At 37.2% G+C, this 12,764-nt stretch overlaps 1 protein-coding gene across 10 annotated transcripts in view; it reads left to right on the top strand.

Annotated features, from left to right (window-relative positions):
• LOC128696131 (transcription factor E2F4-like) overlaps positions 1–12,764 on the top strand; it is a 72,823-nt gene that overhangs the window by 33,413 nt on the left and 26,646 nt on the right. For 8 of the 10 annotated variants that reach the window (XM_070094893.1, XM_070094892.1, XM_070094891.1 and 5 more), the window contains 5 exons: positions 5,955–6,002; positions 8,468–8,589; positions 8,979–9,085; positions 12,022–12,113; positions 12,219–12,382. In XM_070094893.1, coding sequence (XP_069950994.1) covers positions 5,955–6,002; positions 8,468–8,589; positions 8,979–9,085; positions 12,022–12,113; positions 12,219–12,382 — 533 coding nt within the window. Of the gene's footprint in view, positions 1–4,608; positions 4,708–5,954; positions 6,003–8,467; positions 8,590–8,978; positions 9,086–12,021; positions 12,114–12,218; positions 12,383–12,764 lie in introns of those variants that run through there. The other 2 variants (XM_070094900.1, XM_070094898.1) reach the window with 2 other exon arrangements.

Here is a 12,764-nt window from a genome sequence, read left to right as displayed (position 1 = left end):
TCTCATCTACCCAAAACCTCCATCTCCCCATCTACTAATTCCCTTACTGTTCTTAACTGACAAATCCATTTGTTCCCTAGGCTTTCTTAACTTGTCTCACTCCAAACTTTTTTTTCTTATTTTCCTCAAAATTTCCTGACAATGCCTCTCCCACTCTGTCATCTGTTCTCCTTTTTCATTTTCACCACTCTATTCACCTTTCTTTTACTCTCCATATACTCTGCTCTTCTTATAACACTTCTGCTTGGTAAAAACCTCTCATACGCTACCTTTTTCTCTTATCACACCCTTTACTTCCTCATTCCACCAGTCACTCCTCTTCCCTCCTGCACCTACCCTCCTATAGCCACAAACTTCTGCCCCACATTCTAATACTGCATTTTTAAAACCTATTCCAACTCTCTTCAACCCTCCCCACTACTCATTCTTGCACTAGTCCACTTTTCTGCCAGTAGTTGCTTATATCAACCTAACTTCTTCCTCCCTTAGTTTATACACTTTCATCTCTTACTTGCTGTAGCTATTTTCCTTTTGTCCCATGTACCTCTTATTCTAACTAGCTACAACTAAATAATGATCCGATATATCAGTTTCCCCTCTATAAATATGTACATCCTGAAGCCTACCAATCAACCTTTTGTCCACCAATATATAATCTGACAAACTACTTTCATTGCATGCTATATCATACTTTGTATACTTATCCTCTTTTTCATAAAATGTGTATTACTTATTACCAAACCTCTTTCTACACAGCTCAATTAAAGGCTCCCCATTTCATTTACCCCTGGCACCCCAAATTTACCTACTCCCACAATATTTTTACCCACTTTAGCATTGAAATCCCCAACCACAAGTACTCTCACACTTAGTTCAAAACTCCCCATGCACTCGCTCAACATTTCCCAAAATCTCTCTCCTCTACATTTCTCTCTTTTCCAGGTGCATAAATGCTTACTATAACCCACTTTTCACATCCAACCCTTATTTTACTCAACATAATCCTTGAATTAATAGATTTATATTCCCTCTTTTCCTGCCATAACTTATCCTTCAACATTATTGCTACTCCTTCTTTAGCTCTAACTGTTTGAAACCCCTGACCTTATCCCCTTTATTTCTCTCCACTGAAACTCTCCCACCCCATTCAGCTTTGTTTCACTTAAAGCCAGGACATCCAGCTTCTCATTCCTTACATCCATAATCATCTCATTCTTATCATTCACACAACATCGACACACATTCAAACATCCCACTTTGACTGTTTTCTTCTTTTTCTTTTTAGTAGGCCATACGGGAAAAGGGGTTACTAGCCCATTGCTCCCAGCATTTTAGACTTTTACAACATGCATGGCTTACGGAGGAAAGATTCTTATTCCGCTTCTCCATGGATATAAAAGGAAAAACAAAAAGAACAAGAACTATTAAGATAAAATCAAAGAAAACTCGTATTGGAGGATAAATAAGTATACACGATATGATGTAGGGCGAAATGACAGTAGTTTGTTGGATTATGTATTGGTAGATAAAAGACTGTTGAGTAGACTTCAGGATGTACATGTTTATAGAGGGGCCACAGATATATCAGATCACTTTCTAGTTGTAGCTACACTGAGAGTAAAAGGTAGATGGGATACAAGGAGAATAGAAGCATCAGGGAAGAGAGAGGTGAAGGTTTATAAACTAAAAGAGGAGGCAGTTAAGGTAAGATATAAACAGCTATTGGAGGATAGATGGGCTAATGAGAGCATAGGCAATGGGGTCGAAGAGGTATGGGGTAGGTTTAAAAATGTAGTGTTAGAGTGTTCAGCAGAAGTTTGTGGTTACAGGAAAGTGGGTGCAGGAGGGAAGAGGAGCGATTGGTGGAATGATGATGTAAAGAGAGTAGTAAGGGAGAAAAAGTTAGCATATGAGAAGTTTTTACAAAGTAGAAGTGATGCAAGGAGGGAAGAGTATATGGAGAAAAAGAGAGAAGTTAAGAGAGTGGTGAAGCAATGTAAAAAGAGAGCAAATGAGAGAGTGGGTGAGATGTTATCAACAAATTTTGTTGAAAATAAGAAAAAGTTTTGGAGTGAGATTAACAAGTTAAGAAAGCCTAGAGAACAAATGGATTTGTCAGTTAAAAATAGGAGAGGAGAGTTATTAAATGGAGAGTTAGAGGTATTGGGAAGATGGAAGGAATATTTTGAGGAATTGTTAAATGTTGATGAAGATAGGGAAGCTGTGATTTCGTGTATAGGGCAAGGAGGAATAACATCTTGTAGGAGTGAGGAAGAGCCAGTTGTGAGTGTGGGGGAAGTTCGTGAGGCAGTAGGTAAAATGAAAGGGGGTAAGGCAGCCGGGATTGATGGGATAAAGATAGAAATGTTAAAAGCAGGTGGGGATATAGTTTTGGAGTGGTTGGTGCAATTATTTAATAAATGTATGGAAGAGGGTAAGGTACCTAGGGATTGGCAGAGAGCATGCATAGTTCCTTTGTATAAAGGCAAAGGGGATAAAAGAGAGTGCAAAAATTATAGGGGGATAAGTCTGTTGAGTGTACCTGGTAAAGTGTATGGTAGTTATAATTGAAAGAATTAAGAGTAAGACGGAGAATAGGATAGCAGATGAACAAGGAGGCTTTAGGAAAGGTAGGGGGTGTGTGGACCAGGTGTTTACAGTGAAACATATAAGTGAACAGTATTTAGATAAGGCTAAAGAGGTCTTTGTGGCATTTATGGATTTGGAAAAGGCGTATGACAGGGTGGATAGGGGGGCAATGTGGCAGATGTTGCAAGTGTATGGTGTAGGAGGTAGGTTACTGAAAGCAGTGAAGAGTTTTTACGAGGATAGTGAGGCTCAAGTTAGAGTATGTAGGAAAGAGGGAAATTTTTTCCCAGTAAAAGTAGGCCTTAGACAAGGATGTGTGATGTCACCGTGGTTGTTTAATATATTTATAGATGGGGTTGTAAGAGAAGTAAATGCGAGGGTCTTGGCAAGAGGCGTGGAGTTAAAAGATAAAGAATCACACACAAAGTGGGAGTTGTCACAGCTGCTCTTTGCTGATGACACTGTGCTCTTGGGAGATTCTGAAGAGAAGTTGCAGAGATTGGTGGATGAATTTGGTAGGGTGTGCAAAAGAAGAAAATTAAAGGTGAATACAGGAAAGAGTAAGATTATGAGGATAACAAAAAGATTAGGTGATGAAAGATTGAATATCAGATTGGAGGGAGAGAGTATGGAGGAGGTGAACGTATTCAGATATTTGGGAGTGGACGTGTCAGCGGATGGGTCTATGAAAGATGAGGTGAATCATAGAATTGATGAGGGAAAAAGAGTGAGTGGTGCACTTAGGAGTCTGTGGAGACAAAGAACTTTGTCCTTGGAGGCAAAGAGGGGAATGTATGAGAGTATAGTTTTACCAACGCTCTTATATGGGTGTGAAGCGTGGGTGATTAATGTTGCAGCGAGGAGAAGGCTGGAGGCAGTGGAGATGTCATGTCTGAGGGCAATGTGTGGTGTGAATATAATGCAGAGAATTCGTAGTTTGGAAGTTAGGAGGAGGTGCGGGATTACCAAAACTGTTGTCCAGAGGGCTGAGGAAGGGTTGTTGAGGTGGTTCGGACATGTAGAGAGAATGGAGCGAAACAGAATAACTTCAAGAGTGTATCAGTCTGTAGTGGAAGGAAGGCGGGGTAGGGTTCGGCCTAGGAAGGGTTGGAGGGAGGGGGTAAAGGAGGTTTTGTGTGCGAGGGGCTTGGACTTCCAGCAGGCATGCGTGAGCGTGTTTGATAGGAGTGAATGGAGACAAATGGTTTTTAATACTTGACGTGCTGTTGGAGTGTGAGCAAAGTAACATTTATGAAGGGATTCAGGGAAACCGGCAGGCCGGACTTGAGTCCTGGAGATGGGAAGTACAGTGCCTGCACTCTGAAGGAGGGGTGTTAATGTTGCAGTTTAAAAACTGTAGTGTAAAGCACCCTTCTGGCAAGACAGTGATGGAGTGAATGATGGTGAAAGATTTTCTTTTTCGGGCCACCCTGCCTTGGTGGGAATCGGCCGGTGTGATAATAAAAATAAAAATAAATATGTAAATGTGTACTTGTATGTGTGGTGCGATCTAAGTATAAGTAGCAAGATGTACCTGAAATCTTGCACGTGTATGAGACAGAAAAGACACCAGCAATCCTACCATGTAAAACAATTACAGGTTTTCGTTTTACTCGCTTGGCAGGATGGCAGTACCTCCCTGGGTGGTTGCTGTCTGCCAACCAACGAGTTATATATCTGAGAAACACAAATACATTTAAAAAGAACACGAACCAACAGTGGTCATCCTGACAATATGACTAGGAAAAATGTAGTAATCTTCCTCTTAGCTTTTGCACCACTAGTCCTTACAACTTTGAAGATTTAAGATGTTTAGAATTGAATACCATTAAACCAACATTAAATTTAATACGACCACTCATGGCTCGAAATCAAAACCAGCCATGGAATGTTTTCCAAGACATTCTCATTGGATTTAGTAAACACTAAGTGTTTTTAAATGAAGAATTCTTGATAAATTTTAATATTAATGACATTAAAACAATATCTAACCTTTCCGGGGTGGCCCCGGAATTCCAGGGTGACCCCTTCCCCTCACCCCTTCCTAGTCCAGCCGAGAGAAATGAGTGGAGCTTGAGAGAATCTACACTACGTCCTCGGGTCTTCATGGTTCTATGGGTACTAACACTTTTATCAGAATTTTTCTGTGAGATATAGCTGAAGTTGGTGTTTGCTACCATAAAATGACTTGTTGCTGTGTCACATTCAACTTAGAATGAAAAATGAGTCAAGGTGGAATGCAAAAGTGCAGAAAAGTACATAGCATCCTTCATGGTCAGTAACACTTGATAGAAAATACAATTGCACGAAGAATTGTTCAGTGTTTCAGATTCAAAATTACATTTTTTTTCATTTTAATTTACAAAACTATAATTTTCAAATTTTTGAGTCTTTGTATCAAGACCACTAGAGGAATATTTAAGGAGATGCAGCAGCATAAACCTTTCATGCAACACTCATGGTTCAAAATCGGAATACTAAACAGATTTTATATGGAATTAAAATATTTTCTACTAGGGGAAATATTTAAGGAAATGTGACCCTCGATTATTGGAGCTGTGCACTTCTGGGACTCAAAGTTGGAGTAAAAATATAGCCTACAGTTGAAGCTAGGCAAATTCTGTATATCTATGCTTGGTATTTCAAGCAGACTAGGAAGCAAGTTGGCAGCACCTTCCACTACCCCCAACAGTTGTCAAAGCAGAAGTTGGTGTACTGCAGTATATGACATGCATTACATTATCTAAGTTTTCTAATCTTCTTATGAACCTCCATCAAGTATGGATTACTTGTACCCATGTACATCTCCATAGTGCTATAATTTGCACAGTTTCGTGAATTTTCCAGCAAACTAGAATTGTATATAATCTTAATTTTCCAGGCTTTGTGAAAATATTAATCTGTTAATACAGTGCTTTAACCACTTAAATGAAGGTCTACATTTTGAATCTTTAAGTGTTGTTGATGTATTATCCATAAGGGTTTAGTGCTCAACAGGGGAATGTAATGTACAGTATTATGTTAATGTAGTATATCAATTATATGCATCATGGAGATTACTGGAATGGGCATTGCTGTGTTTTGATAGTGATAAGTTAAATTCAATTGGAAGTGTGGAAATAAATTATTGGTAATATTTCGGTTGTGACAAGGGTATTTTTCTGTACTAACAGTAAATCGAGGAACTTTTGAAAGTGGAATGGTGTCTTCGTAATTCTGGGATTCTAGGAATTTCTTTTGGCTTTGGGAAGCTGGTTTCATTAAAGCAAAAACTGAATTAGAAACATGAAAATTGAATGCACGATCATTGGTTTTCTCTTTCCATGGTTGGGCACTAACGAATCACGGACTTACGTTCTTCAAAGCCTGCCGTGAAGTCAATCTTAACAGCAAATTCTCTAAAGTTGGTGCTGGTAAGTTTATGTATTGTTTTAAGCTTAAATTTTGTAGATTTCTAAACATTTTACCTGGTGTTGCATGCAGTCTCTCCTTAAATATTGTAGGGTTTGCAAATAATGAAATTAAAATTTCCATGGGAGCAAAAAAAAAAAAGAAAATGTATGAGAGTATAGTGGTACCAGTGCTCTTATATAGGTGTAAAGCATGGGTTGTGAATGTTGCAATAAGGTGGAGGCTGGAGGAAATGGAGAGGTCACGTTTGAGGGTAATGTGCAGAGAATTCGTAGCTTGGAAATTAGGACGTGCAGAATTACTAAAAGTATTATCCAGATGGCTGAAGAGCAGTTCAGGTGGTTCAGGCATTGAGAGGATGGAACAAAATAGGATGACTTGGAAGGTGTGTAAATTTGTAGTGGAGGGAAGGTGGGGTAGGGGTCATCCTAGGAAAGGTTGGAGAGGGGGGGGGTAAAGGAAGTTGTGCATGAGAGGCTTAGACTTCCAGCAAGTGTGTTAGATACGAGTAAGTGGTTTTTAGGATCTGACATGCTGTTGGAATGTGAGTAGGGTAACATTCATGAAGGAATTCAGGGAAACCAGTTAGCTGGACTTGAGTCCTGGAGGTGGGAAGTACAGTACCTGCACTCTGAAGGAAGGGAGAGTATAAATGCAGTTTTGAAATGTAGTATCAGTGCCCCTCGGGCAATACAGGGATGGAGCAAGTGATTGTTAAAAAGTTTCTTCTATCTTGGGTCACCCTGACTCTGGGCAATAACTGGATTATTAAAAAAAAAAAAAAAAAAAAAAAAGTGCTGTTGAGTACCGTGAGATCATTAGTTTTAGAAAGTTTTTTCTCAAAACTTTTAAATGTATCTTATTAATTGTGAATTTTGGCATAAGGTTTAATGTAACTTGAACTTCAATCCCAGTTATACATGTTGTCAGGGACTATTTTTTCCCATTGGTTGACAAACAAAAAATGTTATGTAGGTGTTAATATTCCCAATGCAGATAATTTCATTATTTGTTTTTTAATTCAAAAATCAAATTTGTGTTTAGATTTATACACAGAACAAGTGGACCTATAAGTTTTTTTTTTTTTTAGCAATTTAAAATTGTGGAATAAAGATAAGATAATTGGATTTTGCTACCAAAATGGCTAATTTACTGTGGGCCCAACATCTATCCTGTAGATGGAAGTGCAAGAGCATATGTATATATGAAAGCCCAAGCAACTGGGCTCTTCAAGGGTTACCATGAGTGAAATAGGCATTTAACACATCTGCCATTTTCACCAAGGTTGGGTGACCCTTGTAAATATACTTTTCTATATTCTTGTTAACCCAAGTTATAAGATCTAGTCAGGCTTCTAACTACATTCCTACTACATTCAAATTCATCATTCACTTCTGATCTTTGTAACATTTAACAAGGAGTTTTAATAGTTGCATAATATAGAAGTCCATAAAGTTTATTAGATTTCGATCATATACTGTAATTGTTAATGGTTCATAAGACAGAAAAATGATTGTTGATGCAACTTGCTAGAATATAATTACACTACAGTAGATGGCTTCAGGTTCCCACTTGACATGATATATTAAAAGTTGCCTGGGTACTGAGAAGGTACTGTTTCCTCATTGTCATCTTTTTCCATATAGAAAACCCCAGAACCATACAGATGCTCCTCGTTTCACAATGGTTTGACTTGCGATATTGCAATATTTCAACTTTATAATGGTGTGATAGCTATGCACATTCAGTAGTTGTTAAACTTTGAATTTTGATCTGTTCCTGGGGTACCAATACGCCATACGACACTTTACCTGTATCCTTGGGTAATCAAGTCAGTGTACTGTAAATCTTTTTTTTTTTTTACAGTACTGTGCATTTATTGATTGGATAAACTTGTATTCATTTATTTACTTTTCAATATTGGTATTTAGTTAAAGTAATTATTTGTTTATTTGCTTATTCAGTGACTAGTTATTTACAGTGGGTTCATTGGAACGTAACCCAGTCATAAGTCAAGGAGCACCTGTATTCCTTACCCCCTTCCCCTCTCTTTTTGTTAAAAGATGTTGGTTTCTTTGTTCAGGTTTATGACTGCTGTTTGTATAAAGATAAGCCAAGACTCATGTTTGCTTTTCTGATGTTAGGCTTCAGTATTGTTGCGAATTCAATATTCAATAGATTTTTTTTGCCATAAACAATGATTTTTACCAGTATAACATTGCTTTAAGGCGTCACATAGCCGTATACTCCTGCAAATATTTGCTGCTAGAGCGCGAATCGTGTACATAGTAATTTTGCAGTAATTCACAACCATTTCCTAAGTCCTGATGAATACTATCAAAATAAATTTTTTTAGAAAATAAGGATGAATATCCTTTAAAATGTTAAAATTTGAATAAAGTTCAGGCTTGTTAATTGGATCTTTAATTGAAATTCCAGTAGCATTTTCAGGGATTTCTTATTTCAGCAATTCCTCCAGCTCCTTCTCCCAGTAAAACTTCTCGTTACGATACATCCCTGGGACTTCTCACAAAGCGCTTTGTCGACCTTCTCCAAACGGCTCCAGATGGCACAGTTGATTTAAACAAGGTAAGTTAATTGCCATTAACTTTATGCTTGTTGTAAACCATATGGAATGAATGGTACTTGCTAAAGTTTCATACATACTACACAAACAACTGTTTTTTTTAATGTGTGTATTATAAATGAAAGTGCTTCATAATTTTCTTGTGCACAACTCTCCCACAATTTGGTCCATAACAGGGGAAAACTGTCTTTTGTATCCTCCATGAAGTCTGGGTTAAATTCTGAAAAAAATTAATATATAAGAATGGAAAGCTAAATTATTCCATTCTTAAGCATTTTGCAAAGAGATGATCATGAGAGAGCATCAGAGAGCACTTCCATGCCTTGTGTATGTCTTATGTAAGCTAGGCAGTTTTGTGTAATATATCAAACTTAATCTTGCTCATTTTCAGGCTTCAGATACACTAGCAGTCCAAAAAAGAAGAATATACGATATTACTAATGTATTGGAGGGCATTGGTCTAGTCAATAAGAAATCCAAAAACAATGTTCAATGGCTGTGAGTATTTCTTTAATGTTTATTACTGGTATGTAGTTAATGCCGATAGCTGAAGGGAGACAAGTTATTCAGTTTTCTTTTCCAGAATGGTAATTTTTAGGCATTTTTTTTATTAATAATGTGTATGTCGTACTGAATGGGTAAAACTTGCTATTTTGGCTTAAATAGCAACACACTTTTTGCAGAATAAGGCAAGCGAAAATTTGTGTATGCAATAATTTCACAAAAATCTTTCCGAATTTAAAAAAAAAGTTTCATTGTGTTTGTTTATTATTAAATTATTGTAAACTTATCTAAAACATATTTAGTTGGATTAGGCTAAATTAAACTGCCTATTATAATAAGGTTAGGTAAGTTTTCTAAGGTTGTTTTGGATCAAAATGATTAATTTTTACATTAATATCAGTTAAAAAATTCTGTCTTTAAACATAAAAGAAAATTTTAGGAAGGACTTAATTTTAAACGCGTTCTTTCTAATTGACCAGTTCTACTTATTCAGCACAACATATACGTTGAATGAACATTTCCTAAGAGTGCCTGCACTCTGAAGGAGGGGTGGATATATTTTCAGTTTGCAGGGGCATCTGAACTGTATAATCTATATGCCTCTGGCGAGATGGTAAAGTGAATGATGGTGAGCATTTCTTTTTCAGGTCACCTTATCTTGGTGGGAGATGGCTGGTGTTAAAAAAAAAAAAAATTGTATCTTGTCTTTTAATGAAAATATCTCATGTTTGAGTACATGGAAATTGATGATCCTTAGGGTAATCTTATGGTTTTGCTATTTTTTTTGTATTTTGAGGTCACATTGCATTGATTTGCACATGTGGGGTAAGTTATCAGTTCTGGTGGACATCATATTTGTATGTTTGAGATAAGGGAGAGGGCTCATCACATATGTGGTATGTGACCGTAAATAGGCTGAACTAAACAGAACTTAAATAGGCTGTAGTGCTAGGTGTTGAGTTTCAGGGTACTGGCATATTCTTTAGATTTTCAGAGATTCCGCTCCCCATCCCCCCCCCCCCTTTTTTCCTCACTGTTTCCTTACTCCTGTGAGCTTTGGCTTTTCTCTTCTCCCAATCCTTTTCTGATTAGTATACCACCAAGGTAAGTAGCTTCTAGTTTAAAAAAAAAAAAGTTTATGGTAAAACATGACTCTTTTTTTATATCCAGACTATAAATTACATGCTGGTACATTTTGTCTTGCTTGTGCCGTATGTCTGGTACAGTATTGAAGGGAAGAACTGTTGTTGTTTTGCCTTTTTCTGGCTTAACAAATTGTTCAGCTCTCCAACATATCCAAGTTAATACTGAAAAATTAATTTACACTTAACTGCCCCCCCCCCCAAAAAAAAAAAAAAAAAAAAAATTAACACCCACTGTCTGCTAATGAGGTAGGGTGACCTGAAAAAGAACCACCACTTTCTCACCAACACACTCCATCACTGTCATGGCCAGAGGCATGCCAATACCACAATTCAGATGTCCCTCCAAACTGCAAATATCCCCACCCCTCCTTGTACCTCCCACCTCCAGGACTCTTAAGTCTGGCACTTACGGAATTATGCAGGTGCAGAGTTAGAGGTCATAGTGCAATTTAAGCATTGGTGATTTCGCCGACTTTGAGCCCTATTTTAAGCCAATTCCTTTGCTCCATTTGACCAGATTCTTAGCTATTTCACTAGTATGCCTTCTATTCTATTAATTGAGGACAAGAAACCACCCATTCAACTATTTTAACCTCACAAAAGTTGATAATTTGGCCAGTGTTGTACAATTAAAAAAATAAGTCCAAAATAATGTAGGCATTCCTAGCATTAAAATATTTCCTCTGTTCATTAATCTTGTCTGACATATTCTTGTCACAAAACTTAATAAAACTGCCTATGTATTTTTAGAGCTTTCATCCAACACTGTTCACATTAACCCTTGTAAAGGTTATATTTTCTCACTGCTTTATAGGATAGGCTCTGTGCCTTATGTGAGCACTAAGCAGGGCCCCTTTCCCTATTTTTTGTCATCCACATGTTAAGTAGCTTTCCTGTCTTATTTAGCTGTATTGACATGTTTGACATTCTTTTCAGCAGGTCACAATCTGCATTACATGCACCACTTCATAGCTTATTTAAAAATTTCACTTTCTAAATGCTATCAGAGCCTTGTGCTTATTTTTTCTTTGCCTCCAGCATCAACTCAGTGTTATGGTTAATATCCAGGAGATGAAAATATCTAGAATTGTTTGATAAACAGTGTGTAAGGCACATTATGTTTCAGAAAGCAAATGTAGGTTGCTTGGAGTTATACCTTGACTCATTCCTTAGGCCCAACTTGGGTCAGGGGAGAAAAAAAAATTCTAGTATAGTACCTTGATTTTGCACGTGAACTGATGTTGTTCTGCTTTACAACATGTACTACAAAGGTTTTTTTGTACAGTGACATTTTTCTGGATGGATTTTTTCAATTACATTTGCACATAATTGCACTGTGATATCACTTTATAAGAAATTACCATATTTACTTTGCAGTGGCCCTTTTCTGCAACATGGCATTTTCCTCTCAGCCACACACTGTACAACGAAGCATGGAAGAGGGCAGTGGGTAGGGAGGGGGGAAGAGAAAAGAGTAAGAGTTAGGCAGGAAGGCAGTTGCATTTAAGAATAAATTTGAGAAAATCTGGGTTTGGTATATCTAGTTAACATAAAGGCTTTGCAAAGAATTTAGGAAAATAGGAGAGAAACTGCTTGTAAATTGATAGTGGAAAATAAGGCTTTGCTTAAAAGTACCTTACAGTACCTATATATATATTCTAATAATAAAATGTAAATACTTAATATTTGAAAAAATTCTTAACGTTTAAGAATGTATTGTAAAATTTTTATGACGTTTTCTTTATAATTTTTATTGGGGTAATATATTCACATGTTTTATTTTAGAGCTTCAAGAGTAAGCAGTGAGGACTTAGAGGGGGAGCTTGAGGACTTGGAGTCGAAGGAAAATGAGCTTGATAACCTTATAGAACAAGCAGGTAATTTCTATTGTTGTGCACGTGAGGGAACGAATAATAAAGAAAAAACATCTTTAGAGATTTATGTTAAAATTGTGAAACGATGTACTTGTTTATCTTCTCCAGAGCGAGATCTCCTACAAATGAGTCAAGACAAAGGGTCAGCATACATTACCTACCATGATTTACACACGATTCGTTATTATCAAGACAAAACAGTGTTTGCAATCAAAGCGCCGCCTGGAACACAATTACAAGTCCCGATTCAGGAAACCATGTCCAAAGAAGAGGTAAGGATGTTAATTGTCATATCATGTAATACAGCTGGCAACTTGGGAATACTCGGTAGCAACTGAAGAAACTAAAATGTTTTAGGGGTTATGCATGTTTACTCCCTCTCTTTTCTGTATCTCATCTTTCCCTATCTCTCCTAATCTTCCCTTTCACCCTTTTTAGTGATCCTTTCCCTGATCATCTTCCCATTTTCTTCCCCCTGATCTTTTCCCCTCAAGGAAGATGCCCTGATGTCAGTGAGGCTCTTGTTCTTTCTTGGATCGAACTGAGGAACTGGACTTCTCTTCCTTGGATCAAATCTGAATGTCTCCCATTTTCCCCATGTGTTACATGACCTATTTTGGCTTAGTGTTTTTTATTGTTTCAAGAAAAAATCTT

The sequence above is a fragment of the Cherax quadricarinatus genome, chromosome 48, assembly GCF_038502225.1.
Source record: "Cherax quadricarinatus isolate ZL_2023a chromosome 48, ASM3850222v1, whole genome shotgun sequence".
NCBI classification, from domain to species: Eukaryota; Metazoa; Arthropoda; class Malacostraca; order Decapoda; family Parastacidae; genus Cherax; species Cherax quadricarinatus.
Note: the sequence above shows the minus strand (reverse complement) of the source record. Positions and strands in the feature narration are given on the sequence as shown.